Source organism: Cyclopterus lumpus, chromosome 12, assembly GCF_009769545.1.
Source record: "Cyclopterus lumpus isolate fCycLum1 chromosome 12, fCycLum1.pri, whole genome shotgun sequence".
NCBI lineage: Eukaryota > Metazoa > Chordata > Actinopteri > Perciformes > Cyclopteridae > Cyclopterus > Cyclopterus lumpus.
The window spans coordinates 13,169,864-13,197,763 of NC_046977.1; the positions used below are offsets into that span (position 1 = coordinate 13,169,864).

Here is a 27,900-nt window from a genome sequence, read left to right on the forward strand (position 1 = left end):
GAGGGAGGGCGAAAGAGTTCGACAGGCAGAGGAAAGAGAATATGTGTGTGCACGTGCCCCCGTGCACGTGCACACACATATTGCAGGACCCAAGTCCACTTTTAGAGTCAGTATCTGCCAACAAGAAGCCTGCTTGGGAGCAGCTTGAGCTTATTGTCCAAAACGACAAATCAACACATGAACAGTAAGGATCCGAACCAACAACTGTGGCATAACTGGGGAGCCCTGCATTATCATGCATTGCATGACATGCATTAACAATGGTTTAGTTGTATACGTTATTAACACCTGTCAACTTCCTGCAATGACAAACAAGTCAGATTGCCTGCTGTGAACAAATTCTAACAGATTTGAAAGCAGTATCTACAGTATTTTGACCTTTGTATTTACAGAAAACATAAAATGCATATGCATACAGGTGTTTCTATTATTTTGTGTGTCTCCCCCATTTATAGTGCAGGGTAGGTCCAATAACACAAACGATCTCCACTAAAGTGACATTAACATTACACGTAATTTCAACAAATACTGAACATTACAACCTCCATGAGGGTACGATTTACTGCAGGATTGTAGTATTAGACAGCATTACTAAATATCAGGGGAAAAAACTTAATAATAGTAAAAGGAAATTCAAAGTGTACATTCAAAAGCACATTTCAGTTCCTATGTTTTAGCTACATATACTGGGTATACTGTGCATCTAGTCAAGTGCCAAATGTGGCTGCTTAAACTACTCCTGCGTCTGGCCGGTAACGACCCACACTGACTGAACCACAGCTTTCAAGCAGCAGCACAATACCAGCTCAACCCCACTTTGTGTTTACACTGGAGCCAACACAATGCATGCATGAACAGGGAGCACACACACACACACTAACAGCTACACGGAGGCCTGCACACACTGCAAGTCACGTTTGTCGGTTCGGCTAAAAGTAACCAGATACAAATGGAAAGACTTGCAAATGCGAATAGCAAATTAAAACTATAGTTGTGTCACTTTATTAACCGCCCAAATGCCCCTGTGCGGCTCCAGCAGGCAGCGGTGCAATGCCCTAATACGGTAAGGCGCGCGACGCAACACGGTGAAAACATGTCGACATACGGGTCCGACGACACGCACGGTCTACTTACCAGGTGAAACTCCGTCTGTTCCCTGTTTTCTTTTGGTCTTTGGGATGGGACCGGAGCAGATTAAGTCGAAAAGTTCAGATGGGAGTGAAGGGTGCAGAGGACGACGAGGATTACAACGGGGCGAGATTCTAGTGGGTATTTCGGTTTCGTCGGGTTCCAAAAGAAATGATGCCACTTCCTCGTTCTCGCAGGTATGTGGGCGTGTTTCGCCAATGGCAGGTGTGCTGCGTGCAGAGCTGCAGCCCTGACTGTGGTATCGACACGTGACTAGTAAGGCCGCGACATGGTCCTGAGTCACCCATCCTGTAACCTGAACGTGACGGGGACTCAGTTTACTATCGACAAAAGCAAATAGTGACACCAACTAAAAAAAAACTGAACGGAAATCATGAGCTGACCAGAGAAAAGTTAAAGCAAGGCCTTTGAATCTTCTGTTTTAACAAATTAATATGTCGAGGCTACTACTTTTCATCCGAGACTAATGGGAAGTCTGTAATTAACACCAGTGATTAACAAGTAACATATAATTTGAAAATAATGAAAAACTACAACATACAATTAAAACGTTTTTTTTTTAAAGAATGTAATGTTGAAATTATTAATAAATGAAATGCTGGTATTATCACTTCCTCTCCAGTTTTCACATGTGGCATGTAATCGGGTTATAAAGCATTCTATTAATTGATATCTAACTGGACAGACAAAACAAAAAAAGATCAAATCAATGTCAAGTTTAAGAATGTTCTAATCCATCATTTAAACAGTCTATTTTTTATTTTAATTAATTAATTAAACCTGATAAATGATAACGATGAATGTCAATGAATATCTTTTTGTCTTTCTTTCTTTCTTCTTCACCTAAGTTTCTCAACTTCATTTTTTTCCCTATACGAATTACTTTGAATATACCAATGCGTTACAGTGGCAATATTCATGAACCGTGCTCAGGTTGAGACCTGACCACAGAACAGCAAAAGTTGGTAACTCTGCAACCAGTTGTTGTCAGAATGAAACTCACCTCATCCTCACACCAGCCACTGGAGAGAATTTAAGTAAAGGTTGTGGTACATCTGATGAAATACTATGGTTGAGAGGAGAAACAGATACACAAAATGCATTACTGAAGAACAATTTCTTCAGTAATGCAGATGTTTTAAAAAAAATATTTGCTCACAGCAGAATTGTAAAGTATGAAGTTTCACATGATGTAAATTTGCAGCTTAAGTGGCGGCTACTTCAAAATCACTATTTAAAACAGAGCATAAGCAAATGTACTTTGTTAATTTCCACCTCTGGCAGATGTTTTGATCCAAGTCAGATTAACCTAAATCCTCTAAACCTGCAGTGTTGGCTTCCCACTCTGCTCTGTAAAGCCACCAGCGAGTGAAGACAGACACGGGACATCACTGAAACATCAGATATTAAATTAAATTGAATATGGTCATTTTGTCAAGCAGTCGGCCTTGTACACCAAAGAGAGGTCATGTGCTCAACCGTATGCAGGAGTGGACAGGGCACACATGCAGAAATGCAAAGTACAGGCCTTACCTTCACCGCCTACTTTAACCTCTTCATAGTCGGATTGCTGCGCTCCCTTGTGTTTGAATAACATATGGCAACTGACGTGAGCGTTTTTCATTGTAATTATACATACTGCAGGAATTTATTACATTATCAAAATGTTGGATGTACACATTTTAATTCTCAAAAAAGAATGATCCCACCTCATAAAATATTTATTTATTTCACAGATACAAATTCAAAGTATTGCTACAATACAGTCGTGGGTCTATAAATCACATAAAAAAGCGCAGATTCTCAATAATTTGAAGGCAAAAAGAAGACAGTTGATAAAAGTACAATATGGTCATTATTTACCTCCATGATTCAAAACTGTTTAAAGCAGGCATTAGTTTGAATTTTTTCCAGTGAAGATGATGTCTACGTTCTCCAGAGTAATGACACAGGAATGTTTAAAAATAGAACAAATGAATAATTAACAATTGAAATATTGATTTAATGTTTGATGCAAATTGGGATTAAAAAATTAGTCAATTTGAGGTTATAAACTCTGTTTTACTCACACATATGTCTAGACAGAAGAATCTTTCATTCAGATTCCTGACTCCTGAATGATCTCAATTCGGCTCCAGGATTTAAAATAACAGCATTATTTTTCACAGCTGATTAAGTTACAAGGCAATCTATTTCCTCAGGGATCCAGCCGCTGAGAACATTTGTACGAAAATTCACACATCCAAGAGGAGAGGTCAAACTCAATTTTCTTTGTTAGCACTGGTAAATTAGCAGCAAAGTGCAAATAACAAGAGAGGAAACGGCTTCATAGTGTTTCATATCAATACAGTGGCTGCGGCAGCGTAACGCACAGAAGCTCAGACTATATCCCCATCTGTCATCAATGGGAGTTTCTAATCAAGAACCAGTGATTTGGCCCATGCACTTTGACTAAAACAAAGGAAAGTCAGAGAGGCACAAGGTGATGGTCGCAGTGGTAAAGCTGCTTGTAGTTCGTGTCACATTTACACTGTTGTGAGGTCCTGATGTCTCGACACTGTGGGACTGGGAGGTCAAAGGTCAGAAGTCCAGGTGGCCCCTCACTAGAAAACAAAGAAAGGCTATTAGTTCCCTATATGTCATTTAAAGGACAACAGTTGGTGTTTAGAGTCAAACTATGGGGCCTATGGGGACATTATTATTTCTATTCAGAGAGTCAAACAATTCAATTCAAACAAGCGTGATTGTGGATGATTTAGTGGCCCAATTATTCAAAGCAAAGAAAGTGGATAGTGTACACATCCAATCCCAGTTGTGTAAAGGTGCAGGACAAAAGTAGCATGCATAACTAAAAGAGAGGTATTCCACCTCCCGACAAGGTATTGGGGCTCAGGAATGTGATTTTCAGAGAAAGTTCTCTCTCTCTTGACTGTTTCAATTGTGTCCATTTGTGCCTTGTGTGTTGCAATGAGAGATGCAATGCTGAGTGGGACGAGGGGAACATCACAAGGAACGTCACAAGGAAAATGTGTTGCATTTGCCCGGCATGCTAACGGTCAGTAATAGATGATATGAATACAAAATATAGCTTTAGGCCTCGGATCAGGTTCTGGTCTCAAATTTGTCCCAGTTTTAGGTCTGTGCAGGAGTCTCGTCCAGACAATGAATATGGGAAGACCCCTGATGAAGGCCACAACATGAAACGCACTGCTTTAAGCCGACATTTTGCTGTAGAAAGTATGTATTTCCCCTTCAGGCTGTAAATGGTTTCCACAAACAGTCAGGGTTACCGCCAAAAGGGAACATCGTATATATGTTCATGCTCAAGCAAGTTTCATGTATTTACACATTGATTTTCATACCTTACTGAAATAACTGAAAAGCAGTAGCCACCTGACCGAAAGGAAACACATATTCTGATATTTAAAACACTAAGACAGCTTTAGGAAATGGCCAGCAGTAATGGAAAGTGTATGTAATTAGTGGCTCATTGTTCCTTTTTGGTTGATTATGGCTATCAGAAAAGTCCAAGGCCTAGATTTCCCTTTCACCCTCACTATGCTGTTTAGTTTTTAGAGGCTTTCAGATCAGATTAACTCCAACATCTGCTTCCCACACTGCCTGAGTAGACCTGCTTAATGTGGGCTGAAGAATCGCTTCTTATAAGCCTGAATGAGGATTTGTTGGTTATGTAAGAGAAGTGCTGTAGAAAAGGGGATTCTTGGAGGTTTCTCAGGCTGACACGGACTTAAGGACTGAGGGACCGAGTCATGCAGCATTGACATCACAGGATGCCAGCGGGGCCTCTAGTATACCCAAGCGCTACCACCACCAAAGAAGAAGAAAGTTCCAGGAAGACGTGAGAAAATCGAATACTGGGATAGCGGCAGAAGATAATTCAGTGTCTTCTGCTCATGCAAACGGGAGTCATCATCTGGACCCCCTGTGCTTTTTGTTGATGCATTGGTAGAAACAGTGTCTTTTCCCAAAGAGAAGATCAGTGACAAAAATGGATAGAACAGTCTTTGGATGTCATTGGCTGCTTACAGAATGTGGACGCTGGGACACAAACGACTGTTCAGCTTCAGCTGGGTGGCCTGGGTGAGACTGCGTGACACTGAAAATGCAGAGACACCCAGTGACCCCTGGATTCATCATAAAGGATGTCCCCAAACACACCAGTACAACAAAGTATTAAGCCCACTGTATTAATTGTTTTTGAGGAAGTCACGAAGACATGAGAATACAGTTGTAATTTTACGAGAATAAACATTAAATGTTTCAAGAACATTGTTGGAATATTATAGGAACATTTTTGTATTAGTTTGGAAAAGAAATCATTTAATATGTAAATAAGATACCCATTTGATATTTATATTTTAAGTACACAGGTGAGAGCTGTCAAAATAAGGGAAAAACAGATACCTTATTATTCACCCCCAAAATACAAATATAGATCATATCAGATAGTGTGCAAAAGTCCGAGAACTGTATTGCTTTCTAGGTAAACAGCCAGTCTGGCTCTGTCCAATAGTCACACAATTCACTTCTGTGTTTAATGCGTAAAAAAAAACACAGAGAGGATAAACAGCACGCTGTGGTTAGATGCTAGACTTTGTCTCGGGGGTTGCAGTCTTCCTGGAGTTTTATTATTCCCGCGAGTTTGCCCAGAAACAATTTTTTTGTACAACTTGTACAAGAGTTTAAGCAGCTTAGTTTACCTTCAGAGGGACCCTGGTTAACTGCGCCCCCCCCCCCCCCCCCCCATTTGCTTCCAGTCTTTGTGCTAAGCTAAATGACCGCTCCGTAGCTTCATTGTCAGCACACAAATGTGAGCGCGGTTTCCATCTTCTCAACCTCTCTGGAGGAAAGCGAGTGCAGGACACGTTGGGCTATTGCTCCAAAAACAGCAGGGAAGCGTTAAAACATCAGCTCTTCCAGCAGGCCTTCAAAAACTCATGAGTTCTATCTTGAAATACAAGTTTTATATCTCGTTTCAGCCACTCTGCTGCGGTGTCTGCTAGTCATGAAGAAGAAGGTTGTATATTGATGAATGACATGTATTTAAAATCATTTCATACCAAGTAGACGCCCAGTTCAGAGTAGGACAGGCTGCCGCTGGGAGCCGGCTGAGGATCATCCAGAGCGATCGTTGAACTGGAGGCTCGCCGGGCTTCACTGCAGCATACAAAGACACAGGATTGTTCACACATTGTGTAAAGAGAGAGCACACGACAATTTGACTTTGTGCTTTATAGCTCCACTTTTAAAGACATTTTACCTGTAAGGAAAATGTAAACATACGGTCGGTTGTTTTAAATGACGCATTGTTTTCCCCTCAAATGTAGTCACCCTTTAGTTGTATGAAGGATAAAATGAAACCTGAATTACACGATAGCATTGTTTTTATGAATTACACGCATATTCTCCTCATTTGTATATATATTATTTTTAATTTTTGTATTCATTTTGACCACGAGCCCTTTTGCAAGAACATGTAAAAATGCCTCCATATGTACAGGATGCACAGCACAAACACTGTACAGGATACAAATAGAAAACAAATGTATTTTTCTCGTGCACATCTTTTAATCGTGTCGCTGCTCAGTGCAACATAGAGTGTCAGCCTTTTTGTAAAAGCAATCGGAAAAAATCTCAACTGAGAGCAGCATGCGTTAAGCACCTGTTTTTAATGTCCTCTTCATTGTTTCTTCTGGTCTCGAAAGAAACTCTGGGAAGGAGATCTGGTTGCTTGGATGAACTGTAAACTGGTATAACAAGCAAGCCATCAATAAGTAAATCAAGCAAAGTCTCCTGTTCAAACAGACAGAAATGTTTACTAGAATATCGTATTAGATGCATTCCTAATACTTACAGTTCCCATCCAGGTTGTCCATGCTCTGGGCCTTCTTCTCTTCCTTCTTGTCTTCCTTCAGCGGGGACAGAAACTCCTGAGAGGCGGACTTTAGGACATAGAAGGAACTCCTCTTCCTCCGTGAAGATGCTCCTCTTAAATCTGAGGGGATGTGAAGAAGGGGTGATTTTAAAAGTGAAGCTCACTGATGAAGACATGCGTTACGCTCCACTTACGGTGAATCTTTTTGAATACGGTCGTGCCCATGAATTTCAAAAATCGGTCCGCATAGAAACTGGGCCTGTGAACCGACACCGTGTCCTGAGAAGCACAGAATGCCGTCACACACACACACACACACACACATGAATGCGGTTGTGTGGACAGAGGAACACACAGTAAGGAGGGGGGTTAGTTACGTACCCCGTCATGTACAAGAGCTTTCCAGGAGTGTTCCACCTTCTTGATGAACCTTGAAAATGTAATAATAAATAGGTATTTCATCACCTGTTCAACTGTTGTAATCATGCACACACTGTTGACACGCAGTGAGTGAGCCAACGGGATAATTATAGACTTTCTCACTGCTAAATTGAAATCAATTGATACATAAATGCAAACTATAAATGTTGAGATTGCAGTTATAAAAATCTGTGAGATGGAATATGACAGGCAAACACAAAAAAAAGTGAATAGAATATTGTAATATAAAAGCTACATATTAAAGGCTGAAAAAGATAATTGTATGATTCAATTTTAAAATGGTATTTCTAATTAGTCGTTTAATACACAATACTAAATGTAAGCAAAACTAAATATTGTACAGATTTTGATGTAACTTCATCAAATATTACAATTATTTAAAAAACTGTATTCAAATAAATAAATGTGTCTGTGCACATGGGAGAATAAATAAATAAAAACACAAAGTGTGTACATCGTGAGCTCACCTGTAGGATTGAAGGATGTCGATGATTCCTAAAAAGATGAGAAGGTTCTCATCTTTATGTTTCGCAGGAATTCCACCCAATCTGAAAAAAAGAGATGTGTAATGAGTAACAATTATAATTGTCTCAGTTTGGTGAAATAGTGAACAAGACACGTTAAACAGCTTTAAATGGTTGCTATAATGCTATCAGGAGGAAAACCATGCCTATAATCAAATAACAGTGAGCTTTTGTTCACGGGAGAGCAGTTTGTGTGAGAGGGCAGAAAGAGCGAGAAAAAGAGCGGAAGGAGAGACTTTGAAACAAAAATGAGAAAAGAGAAGGATAGAGAGACCAGAATAAGACATCATACAAATATACGAAAACAAGCTGAGAAATGTGACGTAAAAAGAAATAATAAAATTCTCACGTGTCGTCATCAGCCACCGGTTCGGGGGCCTTCGTGTTCCCCTGGATGGACTCGAGGGCGGTGGAGTAGAGGACTTTCTGTCCCCTCCTGCTGTCACATCGGCTTTCTCTGACCAGCGGCTTCCGGTCTATAACGTGAATCCCCAGCAGGAGACTGTAGTCCATGATCTTAAAGCTCTCGAGGACCTGGCGAGAGACGGAAAGTGGGCTTAAGCAAAAGTAAATAATAGGGCAGACAAACCGGTTCCGCTTCATTAACAAGTCATTGCAATGCTTATTTTGTGGTATTCATCAACACACAGAAAGTGTGGGAAACAGCTTATCAAGCATGACCTCTGACCTCCATGTAATCAAGGCGGTAAATGGTCTCAAACTGTCATTATTCTGGGGCCACCTTCTATGTATTTGTGCAACTATTTTACCCAGAGATAGTATATATTTAATAATGAGTGGCTAACAAAACAAGACGCATACATGGGAGTTTTTTTGAACCACCCACAGTAAACATTCCTTAAACACACTTTATATTGACCTGTCCCACACCTAAGCTGGTCCCAATCATCAGGGCTAAACCTTGATCTGCAAACCAAAAGCACAGTACAACTTGATCCTCAATCCCTCACTGATGTCATGAAGTAACTCCTGTAAACAAAGAAGCCTTTACTTTCCACCGTGTTACCTAATACAGTAACTGAGGTCTAATACAATACGAGCATGTTACGCCCCCGACTTCGTGATCCAGAGTCCAGCTGCACAGGCTGTTCCTACCAGTCAGGTGCTTCGCGCCGTCGGCCGTTAATCCTCCATCAAGTGGCCACTGTTGTTTCACACTCATGAACAGAGCAGGCAGGCGCTATTGAGGCCATCATACCGGCTCGTGGTTGTTATCCAAGGGGCGGAGTGGTGCCCTGATCGCTGGCTGAATTCAGTTCAGGCCGAGAGATTTAAACCCACTATTGGGACACTATTGAGCTTTTCTTGTGGACTCTTTGTGATATTGGATTTCCAGAGAATAAAATATCTCCATTTTGAAGATGTCTCGTTTAACAGGCAGATTTCCATGAATTTCTCCGACGACATTCCTGCTCCCCGCAGGATAAACCGATACATTAAATGAATGGTTTAGCTTTTAGACTTTTTAGTCCTGTGAGACTAATTTCAGAAACGTGACATTTGAAGTTGGGTTGTGAAATGAATAAGGATCACGGAATGATGATGAAGTGAACATGTCAAAATGATCCCTCCAGAGGTGACAAACAAATTCTGAGATACTGAGATCTGAGATCTGCACTGTTGCTGAAATATGACGACACTTTGAACTCAACAATAACCAAAGAAACCAACATCATGACCTACTACAGATATAAGATCATTACGTGAACACACCCGGCAGTCCCTCTGCAGGGTCTTCATCAGGGCACTGTAGGTGTCCGGGTCGAAGTGCAGGCCCTCGTGCATCTCGTGGAAGTCCAGGTCTTTGAACGTGGGCGAGGACTTGATGCGCTCTTTGCGCGTGGCGCGTCGTTTGTACGAGGAACCCTTCAGGTCGTACTTGTAGTGCATCTTGATGGCGCGCGGCAGCACGTTGTTCATCACGACCACGCGGACGGTGACGCCGCTGCACTGGATGCAGTAAAGGCCGTAGAACTTGGGCAACAACGTCCTCGGATTCTGATTCAGATTCTGCAATAAGGAGGACAAAACGTCAGGATAATACTGTGTGTTCAATGGAAACGTCAAGACATTACTCATTTTACTATTGGTATTGTTTTGCTTGTGATCAAGTCAAACTGCATTTAAGTGACATGAACGTTTTCACGCTATTACAACACACAAATATACAATTTATGACGTGAATAAAATGTTTACGGTTATAATGTGACAGGCGGGGCGGACGGGCTCCCCATAATATGTGACTTATGTGCCACAGGGCACCTTTATGCCCAAAATGTCTCTTTTAGTTTGCTAAAAATATACGCTTGTTGTGCATGTAAACATAGAGAGCGTTTGTGTTTGCCAAAGCGACCCGGGCCCGGGTAAGCGGATGAAGATGGATGGATGGATAGATGATAAGAGCTCACCATGTAATAACCAGGAAGCAGCTTCTGCAGGAACTCGGCCTCTTTGTGCTGCACCGTCTTAATGATGAACTCGTCATCGCTGGTGAGGTAGAACCAGGAACTGCTGGCGCCGGGGTTGGACAGCTCGATCAGTGGCTCATTGCACATAGAGTACTGAAATGTGCAAGAAACAATGCAACAGTCTTAACAGGAAAAAGGGGTTTGCTGCAATGAAATCAACTGAAACTTCCGCCTCAACGCGCTGACTCAGAACGACGATGTGAATTTCCACACTGACCAGATAGTCGTCTGGTTTGATGCCAAACAGCTCCCTGAAGTAGCGAAAGGCCAGCGGCGCGTACGTTTTCAGACGGAAATCTGGGTAGTGATGTGCTGGGGTCAGGTTGCTGCCCTCACTGCAGAACAGAGGAGGAGGAATTAACACATATCGGGGCACAATAACAGAGCAGTAGCTGTTTACAGCCTACAGGCCTTTTTCACAGAAGACATTGATGATGGCTGAATTCCATTTAGCTTCTTCAGTTTCAGGGTCCTGCTACTGTTCATGCTGGCTCCCTTTCACACTGTCATGGCTGACTGGGACACTTGAATGCACCAGAGCCATTGTTACTATTAGTAACAGTTGTGCTTGACATCAAAAGGCCTGCTGTGAAAAAGACCTCTTGCTGAAATGTGTGGTTTTCTACCAAACCACAAGCTGGGTAATCAGTTTGTAAACTTCCAAAGAAGTGACTTCCCTATTTTCTTAACATTAAGACTAAATTCTGGATGCTGGTTGAATCTATCTATCTATCTATCTATATAAAGCTATGTTAATTATTTGATAATCTTTTATTTTGGAATGTTATGGATCCCATAGTATGTTAATAATGTTCTTTTAAAGGAACCTGTAAAATCAAGCATTACAAAGTATTTATTTAGGTTAACACTAATTCAAGATTGTCTATTGCAAATTATAAACTTGCTTGAAAACTGTTGGAAATCATTTAAAGACCAAGTTTCAGTTATTTCAGCCGTACAGACATGACAACATTCCCCTCCTTGTTGTTGTGGTGAAAAAAAATCCAAATATTATATGTAGTAGATACCATTGAAGGGAGATGAAAAAATATATTGTTTTGTCATTTAGGTGAACTTTTCCTTCATGTTTGTTAAAGCTATTAGAAACATTATTAGCTATCTTTGTTGAAATTCTCTTTTACATCCTGACAATCAATAAATACAATGTTTCCGACCCAAAACTTGAATCCAAACTTAACTTTCATGATGTGCATTAGCTGACGGTCAACAATAAAAATGTATAAAAACGAGGGTCCGACCTGGGCAGGAAGATGCTCTCCACCACAGAGAAGTCCTGCATGAGAACATCTCTGTCTGGTTTAGAGCTGAGGTTTCCCACAGCATAACCAATACCCAGCTGAATGGCTCCTTTCAGGGCCGTCGCTGTGGGCTAAATGAGGAGAAAAAGATTATATATTATTTGTAAAATCAACTAGTTCTTATATTGACAATTCCCGAACCTTTCAACAAATTATTTTGAAATCTGTGCAACAGTTTTATGGCTTATGGGATGGTCGGTCCTTCCAAATCCATTAAGATTGGTCAGTCGGCTCTTATTGGACACATCAAAAAGTTGTTCAGACATTCAACATGTAACGGCCGGTGTTCCCCCTGCAAAGCCAGCTACATTGTGTCACATAGTGTGAGCCCAGCACAAGGCATCAGGATCCAGCATGGGCACCGTGAATGTGCACAATTCAATGAAGGGCCATATCTAGTTGTTGAGATATTTCATACTGGTCCAAAGTGTTGTACTGACCAACAAACGGACATCAACATTCCTCGGACAGAACCCAGAAAACCTTTGTGATAATGAATAAATTAATTAGTGATTGGTGATACGTCTCCAACAAGCCCCTGAAATGTACTTTAATGTGGAAACAATCTGACCAAAGCATGAGGTACCTCATATTTTATTGATGTATACAAACAAAGCACAGTACAATAAAATAAAAATATATATGAAGCATATGAAAGCCAAAAACCGAAGCTAATCAAGCCAATGTCCTCTCTTTCCCCACCGCTCTGTTTCCTCCATCACCAAACAGCTGTTACATAACTGACGAACCACAACAACATTCAGCTGCAGGCACGGTGTCGCTCTCATACCAGGAAATTACATATTTCTTTTTTTCACACATCTGAACTAAACTTTTTTTTTTATACTGAGAGGTTTTACTCACAATAATTAGGAAGGCTCATAAATGTGCATATTGTGTAACTATTTTGTCCTTAGTAGTGTGTAAGATACTTATTTTCAGTTTTGATATCAGCAATGATTCTGCAACAGTCAGAGTCACAGTCTTCAAAACAGGGGATGTTTGAGATCTTTCCTTCTTTGTAAAGCATGACACAAATTAATATTGACGTCTGCTTACCTTTTTATGATCCTGTAATGCTTTAGAGGGTTTGGTTCCTCTTCCTACACTGTCTGCTGAGGCGGTGGTTGACATCCTTTGCACAGAGAGAACTCGATGAGAGGGAAGCTCGGCGGTCCTTCCTCCAACTGTGAGGTTGACTTCCTTCTTTCCTCACAATGATGACCGACCAGACGCAGTAATTCACCTCCAACGGGCTTTACCGAAACTGCATTTTCCAGGGTTACTGCTCCTGCAGAGGGGAGTTCGAGAAGAAGAGGAGTCACGCAGCAGCATTTGCATGAATGTCAGTGCCGAGCACAGTTCACCTTGTCGAAACCCAGCTCTTCTTTGACTGATTACCCATTGGGCATTAGCATTGAGCACAACCTCGTCTACAGTGTGTCTGTAGAACGCATGTATGACTTACAGAGCCTCGTAATGGGCAGACCTCTCAGTCCGGGGGCACTGCTGTGTTCTGAGGGTCCAGTGTTTGTTTCAGGCTTTAACTCCAGGATCCCTCCCAACAGCCCTTGATCCTCATTAAGAAGGATTGGAAAACCATTACATATCAAATTCCCCTGTTTTATAACAGTAAGCAAAAAGAGCTCAGTGCTTTGACCCTCAACTTCCTAAACAAGCAGGGAGGGATTACGGAGACAACAACAACAACAACAACAACAACAAAAGGAATTGACCGCTACGGTACTTGGTGACGGGGCAGTTGTGGGGATTGCTGGTGCAGATATATTGCTTGGAAGAATCCAATGTGTTCATGAAATGAAAAACATGTCCTCCCGTTTCCTCCATTTGCAGCGGGATCAATGAATGTCTATTATTAATAATCACTCTAAATCTTCACCTATTCCATTCAACATCACCTATAACAAGTTATCTAAATCAAAAGCTTGCCAAAGATGTTGTATAAAACTAAAATTATTTTCCAAAGTTGCCAAATGTTTTACATTTTTACAGAATTTAACATTATCTGCAAAAAATGTAATTAATATACCTGCGTATTACAGAGAGTACATGAGTGCTGAAGGTGTGCTTCCCAAAATGTGTGTTTATCTTTAGGGCCTGTGCTGGCTCAAATTACACAAATGTTGGCTGGTGAACTCTGAAAACATCTTGTTATGTCTCGGACAAACCTGCAAATCCAGATCCTGAGAGACAAGCCCCTATTTATTTTATTAATGCTGCCTCGGGAATATGAAAGTGTTTCATGAGGTTTAAGAGGTGTGTTTCTTTCGCCTCGCAGTTCTCCGGGGCTGCGTGTTTGTTTTGGAGGATGAAGAGATCACGAAACTGGCTGAAGGTGAATCTTTTTCACAATGAGAAAAGGGATTAATGATATGTACGTAGAGTCTTTCATAATTCATTTCAGGTTTCCTATGCAGCACTTTATTTACATATTGAAATCACACAGAATGACGTGGTTGAAAACATGTTGGCTTCGTGAGAGCATTAGTTTTCCTTCAGCATATTAGAAAGATTAGACGTACGGCTTTCCGTTCAAGACGATGACACAAAATGTAATTCTTCGTCTGCTGATTGCTGATTAATAACACTAATACAACGGCTAAATTATACAAAATATAACACAAGAAAAAAGCATTTAAAACACAACATATTCCATAATCTGAATATGACCATAACATCATCGTGGTCATTCCAACAATGAGGATGACTCTAAATGACACCTGTCAATACAATGTGCAACAGAACCACAGGCAGCCTCCAAAATGACTGTACAGTTGAATAGACACCTTTTTAAATAAACACTACAACCTTTAACAACATGATGGCCGTCGTAAAGGAGGATTCATCACAGGGGTGTAGGCTGTGTAGTGTATGTGTAACTCAGGTGAATGTTTAAACCAGCACACTCCCTCGACACGCACTCTGCAGCTCTTTTGCATACATGTAAATGTTGACAACCACTTTGAGCTCACTGCTGACATTTTACTTTCTCTATCTCTCTCTCTCTCTCTCCGACATGGAGGGAAGTGGTCGGCCTTTATCATCCTGTGATACCATCATCAGTTCATTTCCCTCTCCCAGAACGACAAACACACACACACACACACACACACAGCATGCACAAGGCCGCGTGACACCATAATGATTATTAGAGTTCAGGGCAGGAAATGCACCACTAAACCTTTACAGCTTAGGGTTAAACAGACAAAAGGGAAACAGGTGTCTTCAGTCCGAAACTTCATGACAGAGTTGGCAGGAAGAAAAGCCCGCTCAGCAGAAATTAGCACTCTCTGCAGTCTTACCTTAACAGGCATCGTCGTATGGTGACAGGGAAGAATGCAGGTCAGAAACAATGATACTCCGATGTGAACTCTGTGGCGGGCTGACTGACTGTGTTGAGACGGGGAGCAAAGTGCTGCAGCAACTGTAGAGCATCCTCACCACTTCCTTTCCCTTCTCTCTCTCTCTCTCTCTGGCTCTCTCTCTCTGGCTGTCTCTCTCTCGCTCTTTCTCTGGCTCTCTCTCTCTGGCTCTCTCTCTCTGGCTCTCTCTCTCTCTCGCTCTCTCTCTCTCGCTCTCTCTCTCTCACTCTCTCTCTCTCGCTCTCTCTCTCTCGCTCTCTCCCCCCCACCTACGTGTTGTAGTATTTCTCAGGAGCTACATGAGTCAGTCTGGGTTGTGGTCGTTCATATTGCCTAATAGAAACATATTAGTAAGACTAGATGCTATACTGTTTATAATGCTATATTTTTAAAGGAGTTTGCTGCCTTTATGCAACCTTTTATTATCATCCCTTTCTTTAAATGTAACCTTTACTCACTGAGATCCAGATCTTATTTTCCAACAGAGAGCTGAGAACTAGAAACATCCAGCGAATCAATCAGCAAAACGAAAGAACACAATACAATTAGGAATTAAAAACAGTTACGAGAATCTTAAAAACACAATACAGCTTTACAATCTCAAAGAGTAAGTAAGTCTTTAGTTTGAGAGCCGTTTGCAGTTCATTCCATTTAAAAGGTGCATGGTATCTGAAAGCAGGTCTGCCCACCTGCATATTACATGATATCTAATATGGTATTGATATGATATTTAAGTAGTGAGGGTTAGTGAATAACATGAGATGACGACTTCTTGACTGGATGGAGGTCCATCCAACCGCGTGATGCAGAGAACAATGATGAGTCGGACATTTGCCTTTAGTGATGAAGCTTTATTTGGAAGATACAGGATGTTATAAATGGATGACAATGACATCATGACAATACAGAACGTTCCCATCGTCCGGGACAGAGGTGGAGGTCGACTGCACGATAGCTTTACACTTGGAAGAAGACAGAGAGAACCTAGTTTGATTTTTAAAAAATCTTTTTTGAGTCAAATGTTGAACATGAATCATGAATGATGGGAGCTAAGTGTTTGTATGACTCATCAAGAGCAATGTGAGTGCCATTTAAAGTTTTATTGCACAACAGTCAGTGTAATGTGTGTGTTTAATGTGTGAAGGACAATTATTCATATGATGAGAATGATGAGAACATCGTAAGCTGCCTTAACTATGAATTTGGTCATGGAAATAATGTTTAAGATGGCGAGTGATAATATTGGCTACTCGGTTTGAAGCAGCACGTTATAATTAGAACTATCTATATGTGGGTCATTCTGTTTTTGCCTTTATTAGAGAGAAGACAAGAGAGTACAGGAAATGAGGAGAGAGAGAGATGGTGTCAAGTATTTGAGTCCATTTATACATTAAGTACAATGTTGTGGTACTTGTACTTTACTTGGATTATTTCCATTATATGCTTAATCCAATTTAATTCGGGGAATCTTGTAATACAATAATGATAACATACAATGCATTATTTAAGATTAAAGTTTCATTTTAATAGATTTAAAGTTTCATTTTAATAGGTGACCCATTATTTAACAACAAAAAAGAAAGTCCAAAGAAAGTCCAAAAGAATGAAAACAACTCAAAAGTGTATTGTTATATTTGTCACAGCTGGTGAATACAGGTCACGAGGGGAAGGAGCCGAAGGCAGGCAGGATCAGTTTGATAATTTAATGGGGAAATTGCAAAAACTTACAAGGTCATAAGCAAGGGTCAGAAACCAGGAAGGCAATCCGAACAGGCAAACTTATCAAAAAGTGTTTGCTCAGAGAATTTATAAGTCAAAGTATCAGGCAGGTGGGTGACAGGGATCCAGGAAATAGATGACAAATGCTCGAAAGCAAAAGTTCAAGCTCGGCGCCCAGCAACTGCAACTCCGGCCAGGAGCAGAGCTTCACCTCGCCGCTGGGAGCCGACACCACGCTGCTGGAGACCCGGGTCGTTCTGCTGGGCCCCGTGACAGGGAAGGGAGGCACGGGAGAACCAGAACCAGGCCCGAGCGAAGCAGACCGTCAGACCCAGAAAGTGACCCTGGTGATTGGAAACACTACTGCTTCTGACCACAGAGGGGCCGTCAACATCAACCCAAGTTCCCTCCGAAGTAGCTTTAAGTAAAGGACGCGAAAGCCTCTTCTTGCCTGATGAAGATACATTAGGGCTGAAATGTTTGCCCTTTTCAGTCCAAAGGCTTATGGTAAACAACAAATGCAGATTGTAATATCTGTTGATGAACAAGCAGCAGTTCCTCATCATTATCTTCCTCCCACAGTGTATCGCTCTCTTCCTCTTGCCTTTGTCTTTCTCTCACTTCTGCTCATTTCAATTCCAATGAGCTTCAATGACATTATTTGCATGTTGTACATTGAACACATGCTGCATTATTGTGAAAGCATAAAGGGTGTGGACTGGAACAGAGCATGAGAGAGAGACGTTAGACACTCATTGGCTCCCCTATTCTCCCTCAGGGCCAAAGGCAATGTAAACCACATTGTTATCGAGGCTGAGATCAGTTTTCACTTGTTTGGCACAGTCATATAATATTCTGCATGCACCATAAGCCAGATACACATTGCTTGTGTGTGCTATGATGAGACACATGGAGTCATGGGAGTAATTTGAAGCGACAGGCACAGCAAGTGACAGCCTGGCATATAAATGAGTTCTCAGACACTTATAGCTTTTTAATATAGCAAACATGTCAGTGTTTCACTTTGACCTCCAGGGGGTACTGTTGCAGCTTTAACGCACCTGCCAAACCCTCCGATTCCAAATGGATCACATCATATTTTCTCCCATATTTAGAAAGAATGTCGTAAGGTAATAATCTGTACTCATCTGGGCCGCTGTGTTCATTTTTCTCGACTCACTTTATTTCCTCTGTTGTTCTTGTACCTCTATTGGTTGTTGTTGCACTTACTCCCAAGAATAATTCTCTATTTCTCACGATTTCTTACCGTCTCTGCTCTTTTCCCACACTCCCCACGCTCTCTCCTGCAAAGTGGGACAGAGGTTGAATTGTTGGAGGTTTGTTTTGGGAACACCAGAGGGGGACAGGCTGCCTTGAGGCGACTTGAGGCCATCAGATAGCAGCTCTGTCCTCCAAGATTCCACACATGACCTTTGTCACACTCGGACTGCGAGACAGCTGTGAGGGTGCAGAGCTGCTGGGAAGATGTCCTGTTTCTCCCTCCATATGTCTCACTGGGCCCACAGCTGACACTGTGAGGGTTTGGTTCTCAGTTAAGTGATTAAAGAATGTAAGCATTGGTCTTTATGTGAGGACGTGGCTCTGAATCTTTTAGATCTGTCCCCTTATGAGCAAGCTTATGTACAAGCATGTACATATGGTGGGTTTTTCACCCCCCCATATGATTACAACCCAGTTTCTTTCATATAAAGCATGTGGTGGAGTATAAACAAATATACATTTTTATAATATTTTTGTTTATTTTTCCCCGATATATATAATACAGCTGCACAGTCCATATTTAGGTGATAGCATGTTGCTGCTAGAATCCTGACAAAGACCAAGTAAACTGAATACATTATGTGTGTCATGGAGGTGTTTTTTATAAAACAATTTTACTAATGATTTTATTGTATTTTACAAAGCTTTTGAATTGCCTTTGTGTATGTAAGTTGATATATATTTCTTTAAATGCAACTCCCCCCTCTGTATCAGTCCAGTAGTGGCTAATGAAGCCTTGAGCTTTAGCCTCAAGCAGAGATGAGGAGCATTTTCAAACGTGAGTGTTCAGACCCAACTGAGGCTCATTCATCACACTTTGCGCAGCTTCTTCTGGAGCCACACAATGCTTTACACAACTTGTTTTATTTCCCACATATGCAGTAGTGTTCCACTACACCTATATACACAGACTTTGAGTTGTAAAATGGTGTAGTTCCCCTTTAAAATATGTGCCAATGGTGTGAAATGATGTCAACTTGCTTGAATGGTTGTGTGTCATTTCTAAAGAAAAAACTTGCATCACCACAGAGCCGTGAGCCTGACATTTATATGTAAAGGTTATGCCATGTCTTAAGCATTATTATGCCAACGTAACTTTCCATAAAGGCCGCTCCACTGCTTCACAACTACTTTTTATATGTTATTTGAGTGTGTGTTGTGTTATTGCAACCCATGAAGTTAAACACTAAACACATAAATACATTCTGATGTACTGGGTGATGAACCTCTCAGCCGTGTGTGTGTTGTTAGTCTGAAAGTTTCCTCTGACTTCAGGTTGCGACTGTTTATCTGGGTGCAAAGTATCTTCACGAGGCGTTTCACCATCGTCAACCACAAAGAGTCACAACACGATGACGCAGGGAAGTTGTCTTTTATTTTGTATTTTTTGAAGCCTTTTTAAAACAGAGGCGTGTTTTGCTGAGGACGACACACTGGAGATACTGTAGTTGTCAACACAACCTGTAATGTAGTTTTCTGTTGTAACTGCTGAGTTGGTGTTGAGGAGCAACCCGAATGTGTATTTAATCAAAATGTACGGGCACGTTTGTTGATTGCGCCGCATCTTTTTTTTGGTATGTTTCAGAGCAGGTTATTCCGTCAGCTTCACAAAGTCCTTCTCGTGGATCTCTTCAGAGCGGCCGTGTTGATGCAGCTGTGCTCCTCAGACACAGTCGGAGTCCGGATCTTTGACACCTCAAAGAAACACAGGGACAGGTCGGAAATGATTTAAATGCATCACTGCTTAACCGTAGAAAACTAAATGGCCAAAGAATGCATAGTCATCAGGGTTCATCACTCACAATACTGCAGCCAGGATCCTCAAAAAGTCTAGCGCACATATAACCGCCACATGGAAATCTGTCACAAGGCCTTTTTATCTGTTTTTTTCCATCTGGGTGGTCAGACGTGTAGATTTCCTTAGACACTACAGGTATAGTTATACATCCAGAGCATAATATCTAAGCTTCAAAACCCCAACGCACCTGTTTCTCCAGTTGGCCAATGTGTCGCAGGCGCCTGCCAATCATTTTGTCTCGAGCGGAAACCTCCGAGGTCAGCCTGTTGAGCCGCCGGGCCTGTTTGTCGATGATGAACTACGACAGAGATGTCAAACGGCGAGAGGAGGCAATCCGTCACTTCAACAACCAAAAAACATTTAGGTCTTTCAACGCTTGTGTGTTGGTGTCACCAAGACAATTACCGGTTTGGGTGACCGGTCACGTTTTAGTTGTTTCTTTTCTCACCTTCATTGAGTCGATGTGGACCTGAGTCTGACCCCCCGACCTCGGCTCGGTCAGGCTCTTCACCTTCTGGAGGATCCGATTTGTGCGGCGCTGCATGGTTCCCTGCTCCCTGTCCAGATCCTCCAGCCCCTTCTGCAGATCTCTGGCCGCCCTCCACAGCCTGTCCCCCCTGGCACTCATTATCTGCAGGTCCTTCCTCACCTCAAGGACAAAACACTATTTTTTCACAGTATCTGCATTTTCCTACATACAGTACTTCTCCCTGACTCACATTCTACTGTTTGAAGAGCTTGCATTGACTTCATACTTGTTCCCAGTATAGTCTCTCTCTCTAGAACAGCTTTAAACCAGCTGAAGCAGAAGAACTCTGACTGACAATTTCAAGCTTGTGTTTTTGCCCAGAATCATTAAAAGATGTGGAAATCAGTGCACTATGTAAGAAACATCGAGGAGCCTCTGTCACATCAGATCGCAAAGTTTCTGGCAGAACCAAATACTTCAGATGGAATCCCGGGTACAAGGAAATATGGAGAAAAAGATACTTTTCACGTTTAGAATTTCCGCTTTTAATGTGCAGCCATAAAAACCAATGTCTTCATCAATTAATCAAGTTTTGGGGTTTTGGCTCTGTGCGATTGGAGTCCTCCTCACCTGCCTGTGAGTCCGTCCAGCCTGTGAACTCTGCTTGCGAAGGCTCTCGAGGCTCTCCACGGCCCCGTCCAGCTGCGCAGACACCTGCTCTCCCTGCCGCTCCAGCTGCTCGACGTTCTCCACCAACCCCTGCAGCAGGTGAGCCAGTCCCAGCGAGAGCATCCTCAGCTGGGACACGGGGACCTCACTTGCCTTCCGTGATGCGGAGGGAGCACCTGGTGGAGGGGCGCGGTGGGCCTGACATAGTCCCACCAACAAAAAGGACAGCCGCAGCGCTCGGCTCGCCCTCATAACCCAGGATTTCATCGGGTGGAAATTCAAAGTCCCCTTCTGCCGGACTAAAGGTCTAGACCCTGAATCTTAAGAGGTCAGAACCAGATTTGATCAACATACCAGATCTGTGGCTTCACACAGAGGCCACTGCTTCAAGGCTCAGGAGAAGAATCCACATCTGCCGGGCCTCTAGAGTCCTAATGTGCATCGGGAGGTCTGGAGCTTGAGAGTTATAAAGGATAGAGGGATGAAGAGAGGGAGGAGAGCCAGACGGACACAAGGGGGGAGTTCCCAGACCGATACATGTACTATAGAATAGGAAAATCTAACCAGCGCTCTGAATATTTTATTCAAAACGTATTCACATATGCATGCAAAACATTATGAAATAATTCCTGTATGAAGGATTAGATTATGTTGCTAATAAAAGCTGATCGAGTTAATAATTGTAAGGGGAAACTGAAGTTTAACAGTAGTACATTTTGCTCCTCAGGAAAATGAGCCGCCTTGGATTTATATATTAAAGTAAAGCAAGAGGGACATCTGCTGGAGATTTGAGGAGCTGCAATGAGCTCCTTTCTTTCCTCTCCTGTGAAGGGTGCGTCTTCTTAAATTCAGTCCTCTCTTTAAGGCTACTTTTTAATGTTGCTTTAATGTTCCTGGTAAGTATTTGCTCTGTTGGTATTCTCTCTAAATAAATATGTTTATTGGAGCATGTCTAATGGCATTTCCCTCAGGAGTTGGTGGAGACCAAAGCAGAGCTAAAAGGTGAGTAAATATTGAACTTATATTGATCAGGTGGACAGAGATGTGACTCCAAATGAATGTGGATGTTCCTCCCTGTCTGCTGGATGTGTAAATGGACTGTTTGTTAACAATGTTGCCTCGTCAACTCATTAAGGTGATAATATGTCAGTGTTGTGCTATTATTGCTGGTTTAAGTTTAACTAAGATAGTCACACTTGGTCTTAATGAAACTGGAGTAAAATTGTTCATGACTATCAACCAAAACTGACTGAGAAGGATGAAGTTTTGACCTCAAGAAAATGAAGAAATAGCGAAACAGAGTATTTAACCAGTGCACCTCTTTAACCATGTTTTCGTTAAGAGTTTCTGATTCCTACAGTCAATCTTTTCAGCAGCTATAGATGTTCCACTTTCTTCAATAGCTATAGTCACTCAATGAGTCTGTCTGCAGTTTGGTGCCGGGCAAGTAGTTTACTGTGAGCAGAGCTTGCTCGGCTCTGGAAACACGGCCAGTAAATCAACATCAAATGTCCTGCCAATGAAGCTTTGATGAGTTGACTTTGATGGACAGAATTTGGGGGACAAAACGTGAATATTCCTACACTCAGTCTCTGAATGAGGTGCTTTGTGCCAACGAGGGCCAGACCGACAAACTGCTCTTTGAATTTTTTTGGAGTCGGGGGAGGCCTAATGTACAAACGACACGATGTCAACTCATAAAGCCTGATTTATACAAGGAGAGAAAGGCGTCAGTCTCAGCCCACTCCTTCCTGGCATTCAGGATACACACAGAAAGCTGCAGGGAGGCAGCGTCACTGCCTCACTGCACGGGAGAGGCTGTGGACCACGCTGTACAGTAAGCTTTTATCATTCTAACAGACATTTTAATCATTTCTGATAAGTGAGTGAAGGTTTTTTAGGTAAAAGAAATGCGTTAGCCGAGATTTGAAGATACTAAAAGCCACTGTAGTCAGAATAAAACCTTGCATCTCCAAGAAAGACAACCTTGTTCTCTCTTGTGTGCTTTCTTAAATAGTTAGATGAGAAAGTTGGTACCTCCTGCATGTTTTCATGTGCGTCTATAACTATAACTATATGGTCCTCAACCCAGTCACCAGAATTAAATGTGTTTTTATAAGTATGTTTAAGTTTAGGTAACTATAACTACTTGGTCAGCTTTAGTAAAAGGTCATGATTTGGGTTAAAATGTTAAATGTTAAAATTTGGTTTCACACAGGACATGACAAGTCTCCTGTAAAAGTCCCACATTTGACATCCATCCACCCCAACCTCTTCTGTATATGCAGGCTCACAGGAACTTTGACTAAATGTATTTGTGATATGTCGAAAACTAACGTAATACGGAAGGAGATATCCCTCGAACAAACAATGCAGTTTAGTTGTATGGGAATGTCATTTTTAGGAGACCATGCTGTGTTGTGAGAACAAACCAACATCTTTAAAGGTGGTTGTTTTAGAGGAAGTTGCGTGCTGTGACCATTCCTTGGCGCCATGGCTAGCTGTTTCCCCTGCTGCTTTATGCTAAGCTAGCCTAATTGTCTGCTTATTTCTGATAGCGACGTTCCAGAGACATTGAGCACCACAAGTCGATAAATATAGTGAGTCAAGGGGCCTCATTTGAGATTCTCTAGAGGGAGTGTGGACATGTTCTTATCAATGCTGCTGCAGTTCGGTCAACGCTTCGGGACATGACTATCTTGTGTGTTCATGTATGTACAAATCCTGAAATAGATCCACTTGTGTGCGTGCGTCTAGCTGTGTGTTGAACACGAGCAGAGTGAGATGGAGGCTGAGAGCAGCGAGGACGGCACGCAAGGCATGTATGTGCTGATGAAAACGCAGTCACGTGATGGTGTCCTGCGTTTAGATTGGAGCCTTCAGGAGAGTCAGGCCCTGTTTCCCAACATTACCGGGGGGGGGGGGGGGGTTCTTTCCTTTTCTTCGTGTACTAAATCATTACTTTCAGCCCAATGTTTCAGTTAATCTAGTACCATATCAGCCGAGCAGACGACGACCACCTGTCACTATCCTGTGAGCATCTTTTCTTCTCTGCGGATTGGATTGTTTGGCCATGCAGTTATAAAACGAGAATATCAGGGAGCCCCCGCGATTTTGTGTGTCAAAGTTTAATTAGATCAATTTGCGGGTCAATTCCCGACCCGAAGGGAATGTGTCTCGCACCGGTCCTCATAGAAAGGAATGGAGAAGGAATGTGTCTTTACTGTAGTAGTGGCAGCTTGCTTTGACTGCAAATTAAAAATAAAAAGACTTGTGCTCATACATTGATGGGGACTTGTCATTTGTTAAATCATAAGGGACTTCTGGAGGAGGGGACATTAGAAAAAAAGATTTATTGCAAAGTCAATTTATAGCCCACGCCCTTTTACAATATCTGTGTATGTATGAATTATTATACAGATGTATACTGTGAATAGAGAAATCTGCATCCTATTCACGCCACAGCTTAGCATAAGGACTGGCAGCGAGTGGCAGCGAGTGGCAGATGTGGCGCAAATCCCCCCGGGAAACCCTGTGAAAGAATTTCAACACGTATTAACGATTGTAATTTATGATCATATATATGTGGCCTCAAGAAGCCCTCGAGTATTGCTCAATTGTGCAGGTGTCCTGGCAAAACCGCAAGACACACCCAGAACTGTTAGAGAGTTCTGGCGGTTAGTTTGGCTTGTCTGCAGCAACTTAGTGTGTGATTTAGGGCCTGAGAAGTTAGCATTGATAAGCAAGTTAAAACAGGGTTGGGCTCCAGTCAAAGGAGACAACTGTAAGCAAGAAGTGCAATCTAAGAGCGGACGGGTGTGATGATCTGATCTAGTTTCCAATGTTGAACCTCCAAATGAAAGACCTTTTACAATTATGAAGATGTCCATGGTGTCAATAAATCCATATAATTACCAATTTCTTTTTTGTATCAGTATTTACAATAATGCACAAAGCTGGAAAATAAATGTGTCTTAATAATTTAGAAAACAATTTAAAAAATAACATAATCCGTCACCGCCGCCTTTCAGAAAGGCCCCACCAAGTCAAGCATGACTTTACCTCTGAGGTCAGAGGTGGGGTGACTGAGCAGCTGGCGGGGATCACATCCCACCATCACGCCTGGTATGTCCTCCCTCGGTGGATCAAACATATACAAAGTGAAACTCCAGCAAGCGGGATGGAGCGTGTTGTTGTAGTGTGATTCCCATTTGGTAAGCTCCAGCGGTCACACGGACCCTGAAACCACCAGAGCGCAGGTTCGTGTTATAGCCTGAGCATGCTCAAACTCTGCACACGATCTCTCTGCAGGGATTGAGTGGGCCATTCATTATGAAAATCATTTATGTGACGTGAAAAAACTGGGATGATTGGCAGGTTTGAGAGGCAGCTGTGGGGCGCAGCTATATGAACCATAAAGCTCCACTAATTAATTGAGATAATGTATTCACGGCTGGCACCGTATTTCAATAATCTTTACAGCTATGCTCATACTCTATATACCTTCAGAGTAAAGAACCAGACAACAATCTGAACGTAAGCCTGCTGAGCCGATTGTGAAACATCTGATAGTTGGCCTTCGGGCTCCAACTGATAATATCCCTCATAGTGACAAACCCACGGAGAATCATCACTTGTTTGCTTTCATATTGGCACGTATGGGGCCAGAAGATTGAAGTAACAAGTGGTAAACGCTGAGCTGAGCTGGGACCAGCCAGCAGCAGGACTGTGATTGGCCGACACACCTGTCACCCGCAACTTGAAATGTCAGCTGAGCTACATTATTTAAAACCAGATAGATTCATAGCGGCGTAAGATTTGAGTAGTTGTCGGTGGTTGGAAACCAAGTTGAACTGACATACGCATCGAAGGTTTGAAAACAAGGTGGATTCATTTCTGGAGGGTAACACACATTTGAAGGCATCAACTCTCAAAGAGTATGTCAGCTCTGGAACCTGGACTGGCGTGGATGCGCCCTCACCAGACAGTAGTTGACCATTCTGTGACAGGAGTCCTTCGCTGCTCATTAGGTGGTGCGGGTGGTGCTCCCTTGCACCAATTCCTCCGTCGGCACCAACATAAGGCCGGGATGGGAGCCAGGGCCTCGCGGACAAGTCACACTTCTCGCTGCAGGAGGAGGCCCTCACACCTGCCATGAGACTTCCCCACCCAACAGAGCCAAGGGGTGATTATCATTAGTTACTATCAGACGGGCATGCTGTCATTTTCTTGTCTCTTTTTTATTTTTTTATTGCAGAGCCAGACTTCCTCGAGCCTCTTTGGAGTTTCCTGATATAGGCATAGTAGTTGATGAGGGAAATACCCAAAGTTAAACCGAGCATGGGAGCTTGAGAGGGGAGAGTGGGGGAGGGAGGACCAGAGAGAGAGAGAGAGAGATCTCTCTCTGCTGTGGCTGTGTGGGTCTCTGGCATGGCGATTTGGGACAGAACATATATTTTTTAAATCACATTGCCAGGGATTACGACACTGCTGCTGCGTCTGCTACCGCTGCTCCCTGGGCTGGAGGAGGAGGGGGAGGAGGAGGAGGAGGAGGAGGAGGAGGAGGAGGAGGAGGAGGAGGAGGAGGAGGCCTGGACCGGTGTCACACTTTCTTCCACCCCACCGTACGAGACGAGCTCTTCAAGCCGCCGGTCTGTGGATCACTCTGAGGGAACAACTCTTCCGGGGCAAGACCAGCGGATTAGCCTGGTTTGTGTCGCGTGGCGTGCAGCTGCTGTGTCTGATCAGGTGCAGAGCTTAGTCGACTGCTGAACAGGGAGTCTCAGCAATTTGTTCACAGTGGCTAAGTTCTTCACTTGTACAAAGATGATGAGGGCGTGTGTGACACAGAATCTGTCGTTCCTCACTCACTGAAGATTTGTGCTCAAACTGTAAAAAGTGAGATTTTTTTCCCCTTTTACTTTCTTTTGCATATATAAAAATCTGAAACACTGAAGGATATGGCAGATAGCAATCCATCCATCCATTTTCAATACCGCTTATCTTCATTAGTGTCGCGGGGCGCTGGAGCCTATCCCAGCTGACATAGGGCGAAGGCAGGGGACACCCTGGACAGGCCGCCAGTCCATCGAGGGCACATGTAGGGACATACAACCATTCACTCTCACATTCACACCTATGGGACATTTAGAGATCAATTAACCTGCAGCATGTCTTTGGACTGTGGGAGGAAGCCGGAGAGCCTGGAGAGAACCCACGCTGCCACGGGGAGAACATGCAAACTCCACACAGAAGGACCGCTCCGACCGGGAATCGAACCCGCGGCCCTCTTGCTGTGAGGCGACAGTGCTAGCCACTACACCACCGTGCAGCCCCGCAGATAGCAATATGTAGTTTTATTAATTGTCAATTAGAAAAGACAATAACCAACAATGAATTTATCCAACAAGTATTGTGTGTGTATCCAACGCCTGAGATCTCTTCTTTCACTTTGCCATAGAGCTCCATTGTTGTTCATAAACTACTAAATATACATCAATAATCCAACTGCCTTACCGCTATATCAAATGTGTGTTAATCCACAGCTGGAAATAGTCCCCAACAAATGCATTGTTTACTCCTGTTTGAGTAACGGTAGCTTTTTTTTTCTTAGCACAAACTGAGCCTTATTGAAAAATGAAACTTTTGCAAGGGGTTGTTTAAAGATTGAGTGCACACATTTTGGGGATGTGTTTACAATAAGAGTATATAGACTAACACTAAGTACGTATACCTTACTACAATAGTGCACCCTCTCTATTCA

At 42.5% G+C, this 27,900-nt stretch overlaps 2 protein-coding genes and 1 long non-coding RNA gene across 5 annotated transcripts in view; 1 reads left to right on the forward strand and 2 right to left on the reverse strand.

Moving 5' to 3' along the window:
* The window catches only part of tjp2a (tight junction protein 2a (zona occludens 2)), a 28,825-nt gene extending 27,375 nt beyond the window's left edge, over nucleotides 1-1,450 (reverse strand). For both annotated transcript variants that reach the window (XM_034547039.1, XM_034547038.1), the window contains exon 1: nucleotides 1,135-1,450. The gene's annotated coding sequence lies outside the window, so the exon portion shown is untranslated. The remainder of the gene's footprint in view (nucleotides 1-1,134) is intronic.
* A 1,407-nt stretch (nucleotides 1,451-2,857) lies between these two features.
* Nucleotides 2,858-15,364, reverse strand: pip5k1ba (phosphatidylinositol-4-phosphate 5-kinase, type I, beta a). 2 transcript variants are annotated; one of them, XM_034546755.1, is made up of 15 exons: nucleotides 15,142-15,364; nucleotides 12,878-13,109; nucleotides 11,759-11,889; nucleotides 10,717-10,834; nucleotides 10,440-10,592; nucleotides 9,745-10,041; nucleotides 8,360-8,544; nucleotides 7,954-8,034; nucleotides 7,427-7,475; nucleotides 7,240-7,324; nucleotides 7,025-7,165; nucleotides 6,833-6,917; nucleotides 6,231-6,327; nucleotides 5,197-5,266; nucleotides 2,858-3,752 (listed from the first exon to the last, which is right to left on the reverse strand). In XM_034546755.1, exons 2-14 carry the CDS (start codon nucleotides 12,950-12,952, stop codon nucleotides 5,234-5,236), a joined length of 1,530 nt encoding a protein of 509 aa, XP_034402646.1. In that variant the 5' UTR covers nucleotides 12,953-13,109; nucleotides 15,142-15,364; the 3' UTR covers nucleotides 2,858-3,752; nucleotides 5,197-5,233. The 2 variants fall into 2 exon arrangements, with proteins under 2 accessions (XP_034402646.1, XP_034402647.1); XM_034546756.1 differs by lacking the exon at nucleotides 5,197-5,266.
* A 7,583-nt stretch (nucleotides 15,365-22,947) lies between these two features.
* On the forward strand, nucleotides 22,948-26,657 carry LOC117740973. The gene is made up of 3 exons (XR_004610656.1): nucleotides 22,948-22,974; nucleotides 26,168-26,322; nucleotides 26,614-26,657. It is a non-coding gene; the product is annotated as an uncharacterized LOC117740973 (long non-coding RNA).
* Nucleotides 26,658-27,900: the final 1,243 nt, after the last annotated feature.

Excerpts from the sequence above, each read along its gene's own strand:
- pip5k1ba (XM_034546755.1), bottom strand. The coding sequence starts at position 12,952 with ATGTCAACCACCGCCTCAGCAGACAGTGTAGGAAGAGGAACCAAACCC. Across the intron at positions 6,918-7,024 it reads GGACAACCTGGATGGGAACT|TTTACAGTTCATCCAAGCAA; the intron begins GTAAGTATTAGG and ends TTGTTATACCAG. Across the intron at positions 5,267-6,230 it reads CTGAACTGGGCGTCTACTTG|TGTCACGCAGTCTCACCCAG; the intron begins GTATGAAATGAT and ends CTGCATTTTCAG.